The 21865-nt window shown below is 53.4% G+C and overlaps 1 protein-coding gene across 1 annotated transcript; it reads right to left on the bottom strand.

Moving 5' to 3' along the window:
* Positions 1 to 10718: 10718 nt before the first annotated feature.
* SERPINH1 (serpin family H member 1) lies at positions 10719 to 21052 on the bottom strand. The gene is made up of 5 exons (XM_007455031.1): positions 20899 to 21052; positions 16167 to 16822; positions 14877 to 14975; positions 14528 to 14760; positions 10719 to 11727 (listed from the first exon to the last, which is right to left on the bottom strand). Exons 2-5 carry the CDS (start codon positions 16786 to 16788, stop codon positions 11425 to 11427), a joined length of 1257 nt encoding a protein of 418 aa, XP_007455093.1. The 5' UTR covers positions 16789 to 16822; positions 20899 to 21052; the 3' UTR covers positions 10719 to 11424.
* Positions 21053 to 21865: the final 813 nt, after the last annotated feature.

Below are 21865 nucleotides of genomic sequence, written 5' to 3'. Positions count from 1 at the left end.
CATGTTTCCCTTTTACTCTCACACTGTGACCACACTTCACTTCTGACACCAGAGGTGGTTGGGGGGGGGGCGGGGGTGGAGGAGGTCCCTCACATCAAAGCAATTATCTAACACCAACTGGGGGGCCCTACATTGAAATCAATTCTGACGCTATCTACCTAGAGACAGCGTCAGCTCCCACAGGTGAAGGGCTCAGTCCCACAGGACTGTCCCCCCGCCCCCCCCAACTTCAGATGCCAATTGCAAGTCCCAGGCTCTTGCTTGTACTTCTGACTGGCTTGCTATAAATCAGCATTCCCACAACCCCCTGCTTGGGTTCAATAATTTTCTAGAATGGCTCACAGAACTCTGGGAAACACGTACTTATGTTTACTGATTTATCCTCAAAGGATAAAGAATACATCCAGATGGAAGAGATGCATAGCGTAAGGTATAGGGGAAAGGGCACGGAGCTTCCCTGCCCTTGCCAAGCACACCACCCTGCCAGTGTCTTCAGCAACCCAGAAGCTCTCCGAACCTCAAACTTTGGGGATTTTTATGAAGGTTTCATCATGCTGGCATAATCAATCATTAACTCAATCTCCAGCCCCTCTCCCCTTCCCAGAGGATGGAAGGTGGGGCTGAAAATTCCAAGCTTCTAATCGTGACTTGGTCTTTCTGGTGACCAGCCCCCAACCCGAAGTGATCCAGAAGCCACCAAGAGTCCCCTCATTAAAACAAAAGACACTGCTAGAACCCAGGAAATTTCGAGGGTTTTAAGAGCTCTATTATTTCACAGGTCAGTTTCCAGGAAAGCCTAGGTACCAAACTGCAGCAAGCTGACTGTTCAGAGTTGAAACCTGCAGAGGAAGCAGGAGCAGGGACCCAGCTGGCCCAGGATAATCCTGGATGACAGTTGTTTGCCAAGGGCTCAGTCCTAAAGATCCTCCAGAGGTCATGCTTCTTGAGTAAACAAGGCCTCTGATCAGAAGGGTCCCAGGACACTCATGAGGGCAGAACCTAACATTTGCTGGTCCTCATTCAGTATCCAGGACAGCTCAGCCAGGGCTTTTAAAACAATGCCTGAAGTCCCCCACTCATTCATGCCTGCAGTTGACTTGTCCTTAACACTCACTTTGTGCCTCGCTCAGTGCTGGGCATGAGGTCACTGTGGTACAGAAGTTCCAGTCTTATGACAATAAAAGGTGGCGTGGGATGAAGCCCTAGGACAACTAAAGGCCTGGCTTTGAGAGGACAGCGAAGAAAGAAAATCTAGTAGGGGCATCCAGGAAGCCTTCTCAGAGAAAGTGGCTATGCAGTAGAGACAGCCCAGGCAGCAGGGGTAGGAAGGGGTATCATGGATGTGGCTGGGAGGGCCAGGGTAAGCCCCCTCTGGAAGTCCTTGAATCAAAGAAACCTGATTTTCATGAGGGCCTGACCAAAGGGTGTAGCAGGCCTCTGGGGCAGACAACGGAGACCAGGGAGGGGTGACCAGTTTTCTGAACCCCAGGACCTCAGGGAGGGGGTCAGGGAGTCAGTCCTGTAGGCTGTGAGTGTGTTACTGGGAAGAAGGCTGGGGGCTAGGGCTCAGCCTTGCTCAGAGATGGGTCCTGCTAGGATCCCACTGGTGTGGGTCACAGTAGCCTCCCCTTTAAAACCCAGAGCCCTCAGGGGCCTGGGGGTGTGGGGAGAGCTCCACCTGTTGACCCCACCAAAGCTGGCTCCCAAGGAACACTCCTACCCCTTTAAGACCTTTGAGACCCATTATGAACACTAACCCCTTTTAAAGGTCTCTTTTTTAAACGTCTCTTTTTAAAGAAGCTCAGCTTGAGAAATCACAGGACGTACTGATGACTTCCAAATGGTGAAGTTTTCTGAGCAACAGGCCCCAGTCCCGCTTCCTCACCCCACTCCCAACAGCACCAGGGTTTTCTGTCCCACAAGCCACCTCTATAAACACACACACACACACACACACACACACACACACACACATACACTGAGGATTCTTCCTGGCTCACCCAACACAGAGTTTGCTGCCGTTTGAATTCTAATAGGGCCCTGCAGATAAGAAAAGACCATGCCGACGCTAAAGAAGCATTGTGTACGAACACCGCGCCCCTCCTTTCAGTTCTCCCTCTGACCCACACACCTGGTCCCATGGCACACACATTCCCACGGGCCACATAGACGGTGCTCTCTCTGTGATGGGCAACATCCAGGGGCAAATGTCCAGAAAGCCACTGGCTACCAGGGCTCCCCCTCTGAAGACAGAGCTGCCTGGAAACAAGGTGTGGGGGTCAGCCCCACATGGGGAGGCTGAGCTCCCTCAGGGACACTGTCAGAATGGAAAGAGAAGTGGGCCCAGCCCAAGGCTCTGATGACTTTTTAAAGAAAGGAAGAGAAGGGCACAAAGGAAGCTGAGAAAGGGCTCGCCCAAAGCCGTAAGGAGAGACCAGGGCCTGCGGTGCCAGGAGTGATTCAATAAGGAGAGCGATGCCCAGCGTCCAAAGCTGAGGGAGAGAGTGTAGATGACCGAGAGGCGGCGGTGGAGGAAGCAGGTCGACCTCCAGCCCAGCGCCAGCCACCTCAATTTCCTCCTGATGATAAAGTGGCTCTGATGATAAGAGGTGATACTGAGGCAGAAAACCTCCAGCTCAGGATTGAGCTGCTGGCCACCGCCTCACCTGCATCACGCCCAGCTCTCTACTGCATTGGAAGAAGGCCTAGTGACGGAGGTGGTCGGCTCAGGCCCCCGCCCTGGGCTGGGGCGGCGAAAGGCGGGAAATGAACTAGAGGCTCTTGGCCCTTCTCAGATGCAGACTTCATCCTAAGCCTGGTTCTTCCCAGCTGCAGCCATTTCCCAGCCCCTCCCCAGCACGCGTCGTCTCCACCCCCTCTCAATCCCTCCCCTCGGCGGCCTGGCGAATCCATATAAAGGACCCCGGCGGGCCACGGCCAGTAACCCCGCCCAGACGCGGCTGTCTGCGGGAAGGAGAGGGCGGCGGCCCTTCCCAGCGGAGCGGCCTCGGAAGCGTGCCGGCATCCGAAACTCGGATCCCGAAGATGCCCAGGCTCCGCCCAAGAGCTCTTTAACCAGGCTCCCGGCTCTGAATCTGACAGCTGGGGATCCGACATGCCCCCCGGGCGGGCGGCGCTGAGCCCCTGTCCCCAGCCGCGGCCGTCCTCGCACGCGCACGCCGTCTTGCCCGTGCGGCCAGGTCAGTTTCCCCGTCTGGGCTCCGGGCCCAGTTGCAGGAGCTTCTCGGCGCGGGGTCGGGCCAGGGCCTGGGAGCGGGCTGGCTAGAGAAGCCTGGGGACCCGTGGGCGCGCGCCACCCGAAGGCGGGTCTGGGGGGCCCTCTTGGAGCTGGGCTGAGGCCTCGCTGGAGCCCCTGGTGGCGGATCCAGGGAAAGACTGCGATTTTACTCTCGCGCTGTGATCCCCGCCCTGAACACCTGCCGGGGGCACCCCCGCACTGCCTGGGCACTTTTTGGCATTTTTGTGTAGTGAGGAGGCGGTGCGTGTGGATTCAGGGTAGACCATGGGGCCAAGTCGTACTGCAGCGGCACCTTCCGTAGTCTTTGTCTTTGTCGCGGTGAGGATGGATCACCTAGAGGAAGGGGATGGGGAATGCACGCCATTCTCAGTCCGAAACCTGGAAATATTTTTTTGCACCAATTTCCAGCCCTCCACTTCCAATCCGTCACTAAGACCTGCGCCCTCTGCCAGCTAAATAAATGGTGAATCTGCCTTTTCTCTATCTCTATGGCCACCCCCTCTTACGTCACCTATATCACAGTTTGTAATTCTGTATGTGAATTACATGATGGCACTCAGGGTGTAAGAAATGAGGCATTTCTTTATTCTGATAAATCAAATTAAATCAAGTTGGAGCCCCTCCTCTCACTGCCAGGGTGGGCAGGAACTCTAATATTAATCATTTTCCTAGAGCCTCACCCTGTCCCTAGGTCCAGGAGGCTTAGGCCATCCTGAGAAGACACATAGGTTGTCACTATGGCTGCCCCAGCCCAGCCAGAGGGGCATTGGCAGCCCCACCCCCGCCCTGCACCATGTTTGGCTGCGGAGCTCCCAAAGCCTGCCCAGATTGTGTGGTGTTAATGCCTGCCCCAGATACTCCTGTAGCCATCCACATCTGAGCCCATCCCTCAGAGGCCCCATAATCCAGACCCCCCAGCTCCCTGCCCTTTCTACACACCCCCATTCCCAAGTCAGGCCAGCCTACCCCCTCATCCATCAAAGCACCTATACTTTTACCCCCTCTCCATCTTAGCCCATCCAGTTTAACATCCTCTGTGAGCTTAGACCTGATTCTTGGGGGGCAAGGGCTGCACCATCTTATATTCTCACCAGCAACATATGAACGTTCTAGTTTCTCCACATTCTTGTCAACACTTGTTCTTGTCCATCATTTTTATTATAGCAGTGATTTCTTTGCCTATTACAGAATCTTTCATTCTTGCCTACACACCCAATAGATATGTAATAACTATGTGTTGAGTGAATGAATAGGAAAATAGGAAACGGAAGGTTTGGGCAGGAGGATGAACTCAGTTTGGTTCTTACTAGTTACTCCATAAATCAGAGCGGAACACCAAAATGTGACATACATTGCCACCAAAATACACAGAAGCCCAACGAGTGTGCTTCCTTACTACTACTAGGGACAGAAAACAGCAAATTCCTTTCACTTTTTAGGATGTGACAATTTTATGTGTCAACTTGACTGGGCCATTGGGTGCCAAGATATTTGGTCAAACATTATTCTGGGTGTGTTTGTAAGGAATGAGATTAACATTGGATCTGGAGACTGAGTAAAGCAGATTGGCCTCCCCAGTGTGGGTGGGCCTCATCTAATTTGTTGAAATAGAATAAAAGGCTGAGTAAGGGAGAATTTGCTCTCTGCCTGGCTGTCTTCAAGCTAGGACATTGGTCTTCCCCTGCCTTCAGGCTGGAACTAAACACCATCAGCTCTCCTGCTTTTCAGAACTTCAAACTTGGACTGGAACTATACCACTGGCTCTCCTAGGTCTCCAGCTTACAAACAGAAGATCACAAGACTTCTCAGCCTCCATAATCCTGTGAGTCAATTCCTTATAATACATTTCTTTGTATCTATCTCTATATACACATATCTATAGCTGTATCTTCTATTGATTCTGTTTCTCTGGAGAACCCTGACTAATATATGTTTCCTGGCACGATCCAGACCACTGAACACCCAGAAACTTCACTCAGGGGGCAGAGCCCTATGTTCTTATGGGATTCATCTCCCATTCTCAGCACATTTGTATCTTATCAATGCATCTAAAGTACCTGCTACTTTCCACTCTCTGAATCCTAGGAACATGATGTAATCAGTGTAGTAGACAAGTATGATGTTGTGTGTTATGGGAGGATGGTCAAAATCCCCACAGGTTACATTGTAACAGAGAATCAGAGACTTGGGGAGTTTCAAGACAAGATGAGAAAGCTGTATTGCTGTCCCTGCCAAGAAAAAGAAAGCTGCTTCTGGTATTTTCCGCAGAGGAAGTTTAAAAAAAAAATTCTTTTTCAGATAAATAGTTTCACATTAAGTAACAAAATATATGTATATTTGCTCCCATAAAAAGACCATACCTAGAATAGTAGCTGCTGGAATCATCTGAGTAAGCTTATGATAATTCGCTGTCATTCTCCAATACCTGTGCCTTCTGCACAGACCAAAGAAGTAAATTAAGTGGGATGTAATAGAAACCAGCCTACATCTCTCAAGTTTTGATGAGGGCACAAATTTCTGTGATTCTCCCAGATCTGTACCAGTTTACTGATTGGTAAGAAGAAAAAGTTCCAGAAGCTTCCACTTGGCCCTTTCTACCATAATGGCCCTTATTCCACAGGTCTAGAGGCTCATGTGTGCTGTAAATTTCAATTATACACCGTGAAGCTAAAAATACAATTGCAGGATGAGTCCAGGCACCATGCCTGGACTTGAGTCAAAGCTCCAGTTGTCACCTGGCACACCTAAACCTCTACACAGTGGCTTTCTATGTCCTCAGGAATTAGCATTAGAGAAGCTCAAGGTCTGCTAATCCCTGAAAAGCCTGTGTATTTTCCTTTCACAGAGCACAGTTCTCTGGCAAATAGCCTAGGGCCCTTTGTGGAAGGTAGGCTGCTAAAAGGAAGATTTACAGTATGTATCTGGGGTGCTATTGAAGGGGCCGCTCTGAAGGGTACTGACCTCTCTTCCACTCAAGGGGCTTTGGGTGAGGGACCAAAGTTCTCTTTCATAGTGGGTCAAATCAGGCTTCTGCTACCAGGCCTGGAGGGTTTTGTTTGTTGTTTTGCTTTGGTGTTTCTGTTATACGTTAAGGAGGACTTAGAGGCTGCCTATCTATTTGGTCCCTTTGGTCCTATTTGGCCCTTAAACAATTAGTCTTTGCTAAAGACATCTGTGGGTTAGACCATTCTGAGTACCACTTGTCATCTGACGTCCCAGATGGCCAAGTGCTGCTGTCTGTGCTCTGCTCCCCTGGGATTCCACCATTTCCACTAAAATCATGGAGCCCATTTCTGTGGCAGTGTCTTTCACTAGTATCCCTAGCCTGCAGAGAACAAATACTGCATCATGTTTCAGAGATGCTCCCCTCACTAACATGTTTCTCCATGTCTTGGTGAAGGGAATTTCCTCCAGGCTCTGTAAGAGGAAGTCAGGGGTGTGGAACTTGGCTTGGGAGTATGTGAGTGGGTCACACAGGGTAAATCCACATCAACATTGCTCCCTGCCTTAGCACTGGATTCCTTCCTCTATGTTAAAGCAAGGAATTCTGGCATTTCAATATCAATCAAGCATAGGCCTCGGTTGAATCCAGGTTTCAGTCAACCAGCTAAGCAAACAATGAAAACCACTCCTAGCTGCTCAAACTGGCACACTGACTCTAGAATCTTAGGTAAATGTACCCATATTAATAAATCTAGCCCAGTGAAAACTGTGTTCCTGCCTCCATGAACTAGCAGCCACAGAAAACATTCCCACATATATTATCCAGACTTCTTGGTGATATAAGTTAGCAAAATCTTGCAATTCTTTTGATGTGGCTGCTTCTTCCTCCCCCATCTGACTCTGGAACTAGTCTTCCGAGACAGGAAAGTGTCTAATTCCAGTTATGGGACTGGAGACAATGGGATTGGTGCGTGAAGAGACTTGGCCTCCCCCTGTGGGGTAGATTGAAATCATGCTCATGATATTTCGCTGCTCTCTCCATCCAGACTTGAAGTCTCTTTTTCACCCCTTGAATCCAGGCTGGCCTCGTGACTTGCTTTGACCAACAGGATGTGATGGAAGCGACATGATATAAGCTGCAGAGCCCAGGCCTCAGAGGCTTAGCTCCCGCCTTTATCCTCTCAGAATCCTGAGGCCACCACTGTGCCAGGAAGAAGACGAGGACACAGGCACACATAAGAGAGAGGCTCAGTGCCCAGCCATCCCAGCTGAGCCCAGCATCCAGTGGATGCAGTCACCCGAGTGAACCCAGACAAGACCAGTAGAAGGACTGCCCAGCCAACCCGCAGAACTGTGAAAAAGAATGAATTGTCATTTTAAGCCACTAAGTGTGGAGTGGCTTGTTTCTCTGCAGTAAACAACTAGAACACTTTAACTTCCAAGACAAGGTCACTTCAAGGTCTTCAGGCAAGGCAGCTTGTGCTGCACGGGGATTTACTGGAGCTAGGGGTGCTCTAAATCAACCAAATCCTGCCATATGTCCTCTAATTCCCTCCCTGAGATCAGTGCCCTAAATTTCACCTGAGATCTAGCAGCACTGTGAATTCAGCTGACAAACTGACAATGTAATTTGTTGACTGCAGCATCAAACTCCTGTCTTGATAAGTTATATAACATAGCTTAGCTCTCCCAGTTTTCTCTTCTATAACTTGGGATGGTAATAGCTACCCCTGAGGGAAGCTCTAAGAATTAAGAGCTTCCCTCATGTGTACCCGGCAGTGCAGGGCACATAGTCAGTGCTCAGTAAAGGTTAATCCCCATCTCCCCACACTTGCACTCACATCCAGGACCCACACAGTGCAGCAGGGTCATCTCTCTGAGACTTTTAACAAGCACAGTGGTGGAAATAACACGGAGGTCCCTTCAGTGGCCTCCAGGTGGCAAGAAAGCTCCACACAGAGCTGTGATGGGCCATCAAGGGTGCTGACATGGCTGGTCCAGCCCCAGCCCAACCTTGACCTATCCACCTCCACCACCTGCCCTGCCACCCTTCATGCCAGCAACCCCACCCCTCACTGTGAGGTGGGAGCATAGACCTCCCACCACCCTCCCGCCTGTGCCTGGATGGAGGCAGGTGGCCTCAGGGCCCCCTCTGTGTCATCTGGGCAGCCCCACACTCAGCCCTGCCTCCTTCACTGCCCATGCCCACCTGGTGGGGAAGCTGTTTGCAGGCTGAGCGTTGGGTCCAGGAGTCCCAACTTCTAGTCCGGTCTCCCCATCTCTGAACTATACCTGTGTGAGTAGGAAGACTTCCCACCTAACTGGGCTATTGTGGGGACTAAGTTGGACAACGTATACAGACTGAGGTTATGCACCTGTCCTGTTGAAATCTGGCCAGTTCCTTTCCTGCCCTTTCTGTGTGTCATGGAGGAAGAACAACTCTCCAGCTGGCTAGGAGCATTTCCCAGCTCAGCCCCACTGGCTATGGAGCCTCAGGCAGGTCACTTAACCTCTCTCAGCCTCGGTTATCTCACCTGTAAAATGGGAATAATCCCTACCTAGCCAAGCTGTTAGGAGGCTGGGATAAAATTTATATATATCAAGTGACCGACATGGTGTTCGGCACATAGTAGAAGCAAAATACAAAGGAAGGACCAGCTGGTATTATTAAAATCATTATTCTGATCAAGAAATGCCTACTTACCCTTCAAGGCAGCCCACATGTCACTTCCTCCTGGGAGTCTTCCTTGATCTCCCCATGGCAGTCATGGCACCCACCCATAGCACCCTTCTGGATTCCCGAAGCCCTGGTGCCCTTCTAACAGAGCTCTTTCACTTAATAAAATGTTTTGAGTGCCTTATGTATGTATGACACTGAATTTGAATGCAGGACATACAGTGATGAACAAGACATGGGGACTTCCCTGGTGGCACAGTGATTAAGAATCTGCCTGCCAATCCAGGGGACATGGGTTCGATCCCTGGTCTGGGAAGATCCCACATGCCACGGGGCAACTAAGCCCATGTGCCACAATTACTGAGCCTGCACTCTAGAGCCCGTGACCTACAACTACTGAGCCCACATGCCACAACTACTGAAGCCCGCGCACCTAGAGCCCGTGCTCCGCAACAAGAGAAGCCACTGCAATGAGAAGCCCGTGCACTGCAACGAAGAGTAGCCCCCGCTCGTCGCAACTAGAGAAAGCCCGCATGCAGCCAAAAATAAATAAATAAAAATTAAAAAAAAAAAGTCATTGTCTCGTGGAGCTTCCATTCTAGTAGTGGGGACAGTGGGGACAGACCAAATGTGTCAATAGGTGGATAATTTAGGAGCACTGAGTCAGTAAAACAAGAAAACATAGAAAAGAAACTGATGTTGTGGACGAGCTGCTTATACTGGGTGGTTAGGGAAGGCCTTGTGGAGTAGATGACATTTAGGCTGAGTTCTGGACGACAAAAAAGCGGTCTTGCAAAGGTCTAGAAGAACCACTTGCCAGAAAGAACAGCTAGTGCAAAGGCCCTGAGGCAGGAGAGTAAGTGTGGCATGTCTGGGAACAGAATGATCCAGGGGACTGGAACACAGTGTGTACCAAGCATACTTGTCACCGTCCCTACGTCTCCACTTCTAGATGAAGCCTCTTGAGGGCAGAGATCTAATTTATTGGGTTCACAGCACAGAACAGAACAGACCTGGAGTTCTCAACAGTTGTGTTGCATTATGGTAATAATGGGAGTGAATCAGCTGGCCCTTCTGCAGCCCCATTCACATCTTGGGTCCAACTAGGTTGCCCAGCCAGGCAGGGATTCCCTCCTTGGACCAACAACCCCCAGGGCAGAGTTGTTGGCAAACAGAAGCTGGAGAGGTGCCCAGAGAGAGGTAGTGACCTTCCCAAAGTCACACAGCCAGCAAACAGCAGAGATGGGACATGAATCCAGTTTCCTCTGTTCCTCTGCCTCCCTGGCCACTGGTCTTCTGTCCCGTGCATCCCACTTGCCCTCTCCCTCCCTGAGCTGTGATGTCAGGAGCCCCAAGGACCATGAAAGGTAACCAATGTGAGGACTGTACCAGGTCCCTCATCTCCTGCTGCAAAAACCCAAACACAGAGCAAGGTTCCCACAAGCTCCTTCTTCACACAGTCCTGCCCAGCTGGGCAGCCTGAGCTTGTGCCCTCTGGCCCTGGATGTGGATGAGGTCAGCTTTAAGTGAAAGCCTAGGGGGCTGAAGACTGGGACCCTGGGGCCCTGCACAGCAGGACAGCAAAGCTCTGGGCTCCAGGTCCAGCGCTGTCATTCCGGCCCTGCAGCCACCATCTCTCCAGGGTAGCCAGAGCCAGAACAATTTCCAATTCAGCACACAGTGGGCCTGCCACACGGTATATCTGCAGTTATCTGCCAGGATTTCAGGGCCTGACAAGGGCTATTAGTAGCAAACGTGGCTTAACAGAAGGAGCCCTTATCCCCGGGGAAGAATGAGATGGGAATCTCTGATCCAATCTCCTTCCATGCTCTGACAAAATTTCACTGGAAAATTTTATTGAAAAAAACAATTGTACAAATAAGATCTTTGTTTGACAGCAACAAAGGCTCACTTCCCCCCTTTCCTCCCTATCTTTGAAAATCTATAAAAGGAAAAAGAAAATGTTCATCCCCATGATGCCTGACTGGAGTCTGCCCAAGAGCTCCCCCTGCCCCCCCATAAGCTATACCCGACCCCCTCACTGGGGTCAGACCCATGGGGGGGCAGGTACATGTCCCAGGGGCTGCAGCACCTAGTTTTATAGTTGAGGGAAGTGAGAAGATTGGGAGGGAGCCGGGGAGGGGCTGAGGTGGTGGTAGTATCAGGAAGAGGGCCCCCATTCCATGAGGGCTTGGCTGAACCCCCAGCTCGATTCTGTCTCACAGATGAGAAAGCACACAGCTATAAATATGAACACTGACCGAGGCAGCCTGGATCCCAGGGCTGAGAGCAGGGCTCCACGACTACTGCCCAGCTCCCACAGGATGTGGGGTCTCTGGGCTCAGCATCCTGACATCTGGGGGCCTGTGTCCAGGCAGAGTGAATCCTGGCTGGGAAGGTCTGCTCAGACACAGCCAGCCCCTGTTTTCCCACCCCCACCCCGTGGACCATCCAAGATCAGTACCTCAGCTCCCCACCCCCATAGCACCCATGTGTCTCAGGAGCCTCCCGCTGCCCCATGCCATCCCACACCCACGCTGGGGCCCTACAACTCGTCTCGCATCTTGTCACCCTTGGGCCGGACCAGGCGCCCGATGAACAGCAGGGAGCCGCTCTGGGTGTCTCGAACCAGGAAGATGAAAGGGTGGTCGGCGTAGAAGAGCTTGGGGCTGCGCAGCTCCTCACGCCCATAGATGTCCTGGTCGAAGGGGTTGCCGTCTGTGTCCCACTCGAAGGCGGTGGCGTGGAACACACTGGCCAGGTACAGGTCCTTCTTGCCGGACATGCGAGACAGGTCTGCCTTGTTCTTGTCAATGGCCTCAGTCAGACCCAGCCCAGCCAGGTGTTTCTGCAGGACCAGGTGAGTGCCGGTGAGGCCACAGTAGGTAAGGCTCCTAGACCCTCACCCTCCACCCACACCGCCTGCTGTCTCCTCCCGTCTCTTCCCTCAGAGCAGAGATTACCACTCCCTGCCACCTTCTGTGTGCCAGACATGGCGTGGGCACTGCCAAGCACTGCTTTCCTAATTCTCATGAAAACCCTGCAACAGCTTCCAATCACCACTTCACAGATGAGGAAACTAAGGGTCAGGGGGAAAAGGCAGAATTTATGCCTGGCCCTGCCGAGCCATCTTGACCTGTGCTTCTCAAACTGTGGGTGGTGGATTGCCAGCATCAGCATGCCCCAGGGACTTACATGAAGCACACATTCCCTGGCTCCAGCCCAGAGCCACAGAATCACAATCTCTGGGGGTGGGCTGGGAACCTTTTTGAACCAACTCTCCAGGTAATTCTTGACACACTCAAGTTTGAGAAAGACTCCTAAGGACAGCTATGACCACATCACTCTGGGGCTTAAAACCTTTCCAGAGTGATATGATGTCTGGGATTTGCTTCAAAATAATCTGATGGGCGAGGAATGGGTGTGTATAAATGAATCCTTATTGGTCATGAGTTGACGATGGTTGATGTTGGGTGATGGATACATGAGGGTTCCTGATACTAATCTCTCTAATTTTAATATATTTTTATACATTTCCATAGTAAAAAGTCAAAACGCACACACACACACACACACACCCTCTTCCAAGGCTCCGCACAACCCCTGGAAGCCAAGGACAAGCTCTTTCCTGTGAACTGTGCTTGCATTGCAGCCTTAACCCTCAGCATGTCCCACTCTGCTCTCCACTCAACAGCCTCCCTGAAACTGCATCCTCGATGGCATCTCAGTGGCTACCCTGTCTCTGTAGGGCCCTTTAGACTCCATGTCTTCCGGGAAGGCTTCCCTATCCCACAAGACTGGAGCCGCGCCTCTCTGGGCCTCAGCACCCCTGGCCTCCCTCTGGCTATCAGTGTGTGGTCCTGTCTGTCTCTCCCACCTGGCTCAGAGCTCCCTCAAGGCAGGGCCCATATTCAGGGCTCTCCCTGGCTCTCAGTGCAGAATAGGTGGCAGTAAAGGACTGTTGGCTGAGTGAACAGCAGCCTTCAGGGCCCAGGCTTCTGCGGGACAGTGCACTTCCCCAGCATGGCCAAACGGGCACGAGACCTAGGGATCTGAGAGTCAGGGTGTCCCGAGACAGGCATTCTAGGCCCAGCTCTTCCAGTCCCCTTGACTTTGCACAAATCACCCTCTTGGAATTTCCCAACTCAATCTATTGCAGGGTAGCAGGTAATGTGTCCAACCAGGGTGCCAGGAAAACACAGGAGAAAGAAGGGGAGTCAGATGACAGCAACTGCAGGAGAAGGGGGTGGGGTAGAGTCGGGACAAGCGCAAGAGGGAGACGGGTGGCTCCTCTCTGGAAACCCTCAGTGCTGTCTATAGTACAGACCACACAAGCTCCACTAGTCTCCAGTTTGGAGCCTAAGCCCCATCTCATCTCAAGCTTTCTCTCTCCACGCTCTCTCAGCAACAAGTCTGAAGCAATTCTGTAGGTGATAGACCTGCCAAGGAATCATTTCTGGAATCCAAGGAAGGAATGAGATGAAATTTTTCCCTTTCGAGTAGAGGAAAAAATCTTTCTCTCCTAATTGACAAAAAGGCCACCCTGAGTTTTCACCTTGAGAACTAACTGCAGCTCCACTGCTTACTAGCTAGGGTGACCTTAGCGAGTCACTGCTTCTCTCTCAGCTGCTGCCCACCACCCAGAGTGGTCATGAGGGAGAAATGATGTTGAGCGGGTTTGGTTAAGTTTCCAGCCAAGTGACTCAGAGCTGAAAGCCATTATTAGTCTTATTACTGCATGGGTAACAATCCTCCAGCTTGAACAGTCTATACATGCGTACCCCAGAGATATTGCGGGTTCGGTTCCAGACCACCACAATAAAGTGAATATTGCAATAAAGTGAGTCACACGAATTTTTTGGTTTCCCGGTGCATATAAAAGTTATGTTTACACTGTACTGTAGTCCATTAACTCTGCAATAGTATTATGTCTTAAAAAATCAATGTACATACCTTAATTAAAAATACTTTATTGCTAAAAAATGCTAACCATCATCTGAGCCTTCAGGGAGTCAATCTTTTTGCTGGTGGAGGGTTTGAAATATTGCGAGAATTACCGAAACGTGACACAGAGACACGAAGCGAGCAAATGCTGTTGGAAAAATGGAGCCAATAGACTTGTTTGACGCAGGATTGCCATAAGTCTTCAGTTTGTAAAAAAACGCAGTAAAGCGAAGCACAATAAAATGAGGCATGCCTGCAATAACGTCTGAGTTATTGACTGTGTGAATCTGGATAAGTTATTTAACTTTTCTGAGCCTCACTTTCCTCGTCTGTAAGATAAGGTTGATAGTCCTACCTAATAAAGTTGTTTTGAGAATTAGGAGTTTAATACATACAAAGTGCTTAGGAAGAGTGCCTAGCATACAGCACATGCTCAATTATATTGGGTTGGCCAAAAAGTTCGTTTGGGTTTTCCGTACGATGTTACAGGAAACCTGAACGAACTTTTTGGCCAACCCAATATTTAGCTATTGATGTTATCACCATCTTCCCAAGGGCAGGGACCATGCCTCCTCCCCCAGCACAGCCCAGTACTGCCTGGACAGCCAGAGGGGTTCAGGACAGACCTGAGCTGGTGAATGGTTGCCCCATGCGCCATGCCCCCCTCCAAGCCCTGCAGGCCCTTGAGTTGGGCCATCCCTCACCTGCAGGTCGTGGGTCACCTCCACCACACCCTTGGGCAGGGAGATGGCAACAGCCTTCTTCTGAATCTTCCCCATCCAGATCTTCAGCTGCTCTTTGGTCAGCAGCTTCTCAAGGCGCTCAAGGGGCTCCACGTGGTGGGGCATGATGATGATGAGGCTGGAGAGCTTGTGTGCCAGGGGCATCTCCACAATTTGCAGCTTCTCCTTCTCGTCATCATAGTAGTTGTAGAGACCTAGAAGAAGAGCAGAAACGGCGCTGGGCACACTGTGGGGCGGGGGCGGGCCAGGCCCCAAGCACTCTCAAGCCCCCACTTTGCCCCCCCCCACCCCCGCCCTGCAAGGCACCTACCTGTCCGGTGCATCATGGTGACACCCACGGTATAGGAACGGGTCACCATGAAGCCTCGGTTGTCCACCATCTTGTGGTGGAATCTCTCATCCCAGTGTGCTGTAGTCGGAAGTAGAACACGAGGTCAGAAATACGTGCCCCCATCCTGTCAAGACGCTCCCCTCAACTGCATACCCTGGATTTTTCCCTGCTCAAGGCGTTTGTTAAGGTCTTCAGGGCTCAACTGCAGCCCACCTCCCCCCGAGCACCCAGCCCACAGAGTACATGTTCCTTGCTTTGGGGGTGTGGGTCTTGGCCCCAGGACATGCTGCCTGAAGATATGGCTCTCTATATTTAGGGCCTACCTGTTTCAACATGACAGGGGTGCCTTCAGAAGGAGGACCCTCAGCTCAGCTACCACCATGTTTACCTCCGCCCTGACAGCTGTCAGGCATTTGCGCAACATGCGCTGAGCTAGACTTCCCACCCCACCTGCTAACTGAGGTCTGTGCCCCGGGCAGGGGATGCCCCAAGACCACCCTTAATTCTTGTCTGCAAGCCCTGTCTCTGTGCCCCCCAAAAATGACCCAAAAAACCATGAATACGTGACAGTGGCATGAGCACTGCCCTATGTCACATACAGACCTGTATTCAAATTCAGTCTCAGTCACCAACTGGCTGCAAGACCTTTCACCCCTATCTTGGTCCCTTCATTTGTAAAAGAGGGGTCACCTCATCCTCACAGCATGCTGTGAGAGGAACAGTGCTATCCATATAGTTACTCAAAAATACACATTAAGCCCAAATCGAATCTTCAATTCAGGATGCACCTGGACCTGAGTCCGGGCTCTCTCCTCCTAGCTGAGCCTCAGTTTCCTTACCTGTGAAATGGAGGTAACACCACCTGCCCCCAAAGTTGCTTTGAGGGTTAGTAATGATCACAGATGTGGAGGCTTTCTCCAGCTCATTACTGAGATAGAACTGATTACTAAATTTGATTCCAAGACAAGCAACAACACTCTGATGTGATGAAACACGGCAGGAGCACATCTTATGGAGTCCTTCGGTGGGGCTTGCATCTCTGTCCCGTTCCTTTAGACACAACACTACACCTCTCTGAATCTAGTGTCTCGTATGTAACAAGAGTTCAATAACAGTGCCTCCCTCTGGGTCCACGGGTTGTTAATGAGGACTGAAGGAGCCCCAGCTGTGGTGCTCAGCACGTGAACACTGACCTGATTTGCCAGGGGCGGGGCTCCAGGGAGAGGAGGCCCCGCCCCACCGCGCCCTGCCCCGCCCCTCCGGACTCACGCTTGAAGAACATAGCATTGACCAGCAGCGCGCCATCGGTGCGCTCCACGTCCTTGGTGACCTCGGGCAGCTTGCCGTCGGTGGTCTGCGCCGCCCACTCGTTGATGGACTGCAGGGCGCTGCGCTTGTCGCGGAAGTTGATCTTGGAGTGCTCGCAGTTGTAGTGCTGCTTGCTGCTGCGCACGAAGTCCTCTGCGAAGCTCACCGAGCTGGGCCCATACAGGCGGCTGCCCAGCTTCCAGGTCACGTTGCGCGCCGTGCTGTTGCTCAGTGAGCGCAGCAGCTCGCCCAGGCCCGCGTGCACCTCCTCGTCGCGCAGCTGCTCGGCGCTCAGCACCGCCTTGGCCTGCGACGCCGTGGCCGCCTTGCCGCCCAGCGACACTAGCCCCAGGGACGAGGCCACTACCACAGGCGACAGCAGGATGTTCTCCACCGCCTGGTCCTTGGCCATGGCCTGGTACAGGCTGAAGGCCAGGCCGGCGCTGCGCTCAGCAAACGTGGCCGCCTTGGGGCTCAGCTTCTCAGCCGGGCCAGGAGCTGCTGCGGCCGCGGGTTTCTTCACCTCGGCGCCCAGGGCCCTGGCCAGTAGGCAGAAGGTGCTGATGAGCAGCAGGGCACGCATGGCTGGGAGGCGGGTTGTGAGCACCACGGAGGACCTGTGAGGGTGGCAGAGAGAGGGCGGCCCTGAAGTCTTCCTCCCCAACAACCATCCCTAGCCTTCTGGCTGTCACCAAGTCCCCTGGAGATGGGAGCAAGTCGGCCCAGAGCTCTAGGGAGCCCAGACCTAACTCCGCGTTGCCCAGATTGGGGGTCTCCGTCTGCCCACTCTCTCAGAGGCCTTTTTTGACTCCCTAGCCAAAGCAGGCAAGTCCCCACCTCAGCCCTATTGATTTCTTGCACTGAACTTAACATTTAGACTTATGTTTGTTATGTACTGTTTCCATCCCTGATTAGTCTCTGACCTCCAGGAGGGTAGGAAACCTAGCCGGTCTGGCTTCCCTCTATATCCCCAGTGCCTGGCACACAACAGGCCTCAGCTGTTCCTTAATGAACAGAAACCAGGGCCACTTGCCCAAACCTGGGGTCTTTAGTTATTAGCTCTGATCTCATACAACCCTGGGGCCCTTTTCCAGTGGGAAAAAAAAAAGTGGTAGATGGGCTCAGGGTCTGCATGAAACTCAGGGGCCTGGACAAAGGATGTCATGTGGGGTGGAGGTGTAGGCCTGCTCCTCCCCGAATGCCTTTCCTTCTGCCCTGGGATGTTAATGAGTCACCAGCTGGTTCACTCATTAAATGAGAGAGTCCAGATGCTCTACTCTGCTGCCCCAAGGGTGACCTTGAGTTCGCATGTGTGCATGTGTGCGTGCTCCCCTCTCTGAGCCTCAGGCTCCATTTTCCAAGTTGTATGGGTCTAGGTCTCCATGCCCAGGCTTCTGTCTCGGCAGGGACTTGCCTGCCCGTCTGCCCACAGCCCCTGGAGCGGATGTGAAATCCCCAGGACAAAAGCTGGGGGGGCCGGGGGGGGACAAAAGCTGAGAGGAAGGATACTAAGGGAGAGGGTAAGTCACAGCTCAAAGGAACAATGACACCGACACCCCTTCACCAGAGGCTGGTGGCCAGATGTGTGTTCATTCTCCCAGGAAGCTGAGCCACCTCAGATTCCATTCTTCCCTCCCATCTGACAGTCATCACCACACATGCCCATCTACTCTGTGGCTTCAAGATTGCCCTCAGGTCCCCTCCTCAAACCACAGCAGTAGCAGTGGCTCCTAGGACAAGCCCCTCTCCCCCCTCTGGGGCCTCCCATCAGGACAGTCTCTCCACATGGACTTATTTCCACACTCTTCCACTTTGAGGTCATTTCCGCTTCTCCAGGCAGTACAAGGGAAGAGGAGATGACATGGCAAAGGGAAGGTTTGGAAGGAACCGTGGTGATCCCACGGCTCTGGCAGATCCCATCTGGTCCTCAAGAAGATGGAAAACTCAGAATCCTGGTGGACGACCCTCAGGCCTTGAGCCTGCCTGGGGAGCACTGGCTTTCTGCGAAGACACTACTGCTGCAGCCATCCTGTGAACCAAGCCAAGTCCCCCCTCCCTGGGCTGCCACCTCCTTGGAGGTGCAGTGCAGAGGAGAAGCAAAAGGTCCATGGGGTGAGGTGGTGGGAGGAGGGAAGGCCACTGAGCCCCACAGCTGCCTGGGGGTAGGCATCAAAGAGATCTGTAGCCTAGAGTACGGATTGCAGAGGTAAGACAGAATTTCACCCTAACGAACGGACTGGGAAGGGAATATCTCAGGGCCCAGGCCGGCTTCCTCCCAGCCCTAGCTACCTCCCCACCAGGCCTGGAGCCTCAAAGGCAGAGCGGCCATATAGTTATTGTACAAAAAAAGACACTTAAGAGAGTAAAATGGGGACACTACTAATTATTAGGCCAGGACAACAGGCATATGGTCATCCTATTTAAAGACCGCCTTTAGTCCAGACTGCTGATGCCAGAGCTGGGACCTCTGCAGAGGCCACCAGCATCCCCTTGACAGACAGTATCGGAGTCTAGTTCACAGCCTTGCCACGTGGCAGGCACTATCTTGACAGCCCCACCCCCAGCCAACCAGAACCTTAAAGGGCTGGGAGGGGCTTTTTAAGAAAGCTCCAAATGACTAGTTTGGGATTCCTCAGGCAGCCACACAGCTGCGCTCCTGCGCCGGGTGACGTGGCAGGCTGGAAATTGAATTATCTGCACCCGCCTGCAGAGGGGCGCTTCCAACCCGGGAAGCGGGAGGCCTGGGTTCAGGTCCCAGGGGGTGCCACGGAGCCTCCCTGGCCCTAGCTACGAGCCCACAACGTCACTCTCTGCAGGGAGATGTGCAGCTGTGGAGAAGGGCTGCCCTGTTAACCCAGCAGCAGGAACGGAGGAAGGCAAGTCACTGCAAGCAAGCCAGCCTCCCACAGCCCAGCCCCTGTTGCCACAGAGAAATCCTAGGCCTTAGGCCAAGGTTAGAAGATTTATACTCCCACAAAGAAAAATACACGAGCCCAGAACCAAGGGCTGTGCCCACAGCTGGCCAGGCCAAGTTGAGACTGGGTTCCAGATTTTTGTAAGTAGAGGGAAGGGAAGCAGATGCTAGGGGAGGGACCACCAGAAGGGCTCTGGAACACTTGAGGAGGGCTAAAGTACCTTGAAACTGCCTCAGGGGGAGGTCAATGCCTGCCTTTTTCATTCTGAAAGAAAACAGAAGAGTGAGGAGGATGGGATAGGGCAGAGTTGGCGTGGTGGTTTGGAGGGGGCCTGGTAGGCCCAGCCCCCATACGGAACCCTGTCTGCACTGCCCTTGGCAGAAGGAAGACGTAACCAGTCCCAGATCTACAAGGACCTTGGAGGTCATTCACTTCACCAAACAGTGGGAGAAACTGAGGCCAGAGAGGGGGCAGGGAGCCACCTCCAGTCCACCAAGGATCAGTGGGGGTCAGGCTTCCTAGCACAGGGCTCCTTCCTCCCAGAAGCACCCACAGAGCCCCTCCGGAGGGCTGGATGTGGTGTCCTGTTACACAGCCCGTGAAAAAACATTTCTGCTGGGAATCCCGGTGACCAGAGACAAAAGGAGGGGACCCGGAGGCCTCAGGAAGGGGGGATGGGCAGATGAACTGCCTGAGGACAGGAGGGTGTGGTCCCAGCCAGAGACTTCCAGGGAACCAAAGCCCCCTGATTTTCCTCTGGCCTCCATCCGGCCTCCATCCGGCCTCCATCCGGGCCCTGCAGACCAGCGGGACCAGCCGGAAGCCCGGGAAGAGGAGGGGCCAGGCCTTTCTGGCCGTGCTGGAAGCGGTTTCATTCTTCCACCACTCCAGCCGCCTCAGGAATGTCCCTAAGCTGGGGGCAGGGAACCCCGGCCTCTTAAGTAGCCTTAACCGTGCAGTTACTCCAGGAACCAGGTGGCGGTGGACAGAATTAGAGTGGGTGACTCAAAGCCTTCTAGGGAGCTCCCCATTCTCCCTTCTGTGGGGGGATGCAGACCTGGTCACCTCCTCACCCCTTTTTGGAGGGAAGTGGGGGAGACTGGTGCTGGCTGCCATAACCTACACGTGCAGGCTGCTGATCAGAAATGGAGCCGTGGTGGGGGACTCCTCCCAAACCATGGGGACCCCAAGAGCCAAGTAAAAGTCAAGGCTATTTCACCTCCTTTTCCTACCACCCTACCTCAGGAGGCTCAGATGCCCCCGCAGCAAGCCTGTGAGGAGGCTGGTCCACTGGCCCTTGGGCCTCAACCCCACAACTGGAGGCACCCCGACATGCAAAGCCAGCCTGGCCTCCCTGTCCCTGCTGGAAGGCGTTCCAGACCCCATCTCCTCCCTCCTTGATCCTGCAGAGGGACGAGCCTCAGCATCCCGGCTCCCAGCCCCACTGTTTCCTCTCTGCCACCGGCACCCCTGCCCCACACTTCTGCGGAACCCTGCACTTTTTCCGGGCCCTCTGAGTGCCCCGACTCCCCATCCCGGCTCTGATCTCTGCTCTGGCCCTCGGGCTCGCTCCGCCATCACCCCCCAGCCCCGGGTTCTCCATGCCGAACCCTCCAGCTGTCCCCAAAGTGCCAGGGACTGCCCAGTTTGGGGGCTCTGGAGTGGCCCCTAAACCCTCCCGCGGGCCGCTCTCCCCTCTCGTTTTCTTGAGCACCCCCAAAACTCCCGCCGCTCTCCCCGGCCGCTCCCGCCCCACCCGGGCCGCCCCCGCCCCTCACCTGGCCGGGCTGTGCTGGCGCCGGGACCACAGTCACAGTGCCGCACTCGAGCCGCGAACGGATTCCACTCTCCGCCGCGCCCCCGCTCTCCAGATATATATATGGCGTTCCCCCACCCCACCTCCCGCCCGTCCCGAGAAACTTCTGGAAAGTTAGAAAAGCTTCCGGAGGGCGCCCCGGCTCCGCCAAAAAAAAGCCAAAGACCTCCCCCAAACCGCCCCGGCTCCCGCCTCTCCCTCTGCGGGCAGTCACCCGGCCCCTGGGTCCTACTGCCCCCCTCATCGGACGGGGTCGCGGCACCCGGGGAGCCCCTGCCTTGAGGCTGGGCGCCCGGGGCCCGCACGACTGCAGAGCGAGCAGGCATCCTTTGATTCAGCTGAGACTCTGCACCCTAGTGGGAGCTCGGAACACTTAGCTGGAGGGGACATGGGTCTCCAGGGTCCAATTCCCCGGAGAGGAGCCCCCTAACACCCCAAGGCTCTTTGCACAAGCCAGCTACCCCTGATTGCACATTCCTTCCAGCACCCCTTTCCCTGCAGCAGCTCTGCCTCCAAGTGGATCCATTCCTTCATTTTTGAGCTGAAACTTAATTGGGTTCCCCTACACGCCCCCTCCTCATTCAGGGCCCCTCTCCTTCCTCTTAGGGGAGGTGGTCAGAGGTTGAGAGGCAGCACCCTTCTCCATGTGCAGTTTATCCTGAACACCTTGGAGCTCAACCTCAGTGGCCAACCCAACAGGAAGAATGGTCGGGCCAGTACCAGTACCTGACCCTCACCTAGGAAAGTATTGGAGACACCTGGGAAACACCACATGGTCTGCCTGGGCCTGGAGGGGTGCACAGGAAGAAAACCTTGGCTGTCCACTAAGTAATATGCTGTGTGCCCCTAAAGAAGTTACTTTCCTTTCTGGGCCTCAGTTCCTTTGTGAAATGTCATTCCTTGCTTCCTTTCCTTGGCTGTCTCTGTCT

Source organism: Lipotes vexillifer, unplaced genomic scaffold, assembly GCF_000442215.2.
Source record: "Lipotes vexillifer unplaced genomic scaffold, Lipotes_vexillifer_v1.1 scaffold1693, whole genome shotgun sequence".
NCBI lineage: Eukaryota > Metazoa > Chordata > Mammalia > Artiodactyla > Lipotidae > Lipotes > Lipotes vexillifer.
Note: the sequence above shows the minus strand (reverse complement) of the source record. Positions and strands in the feature narration are given on the sequence as shown.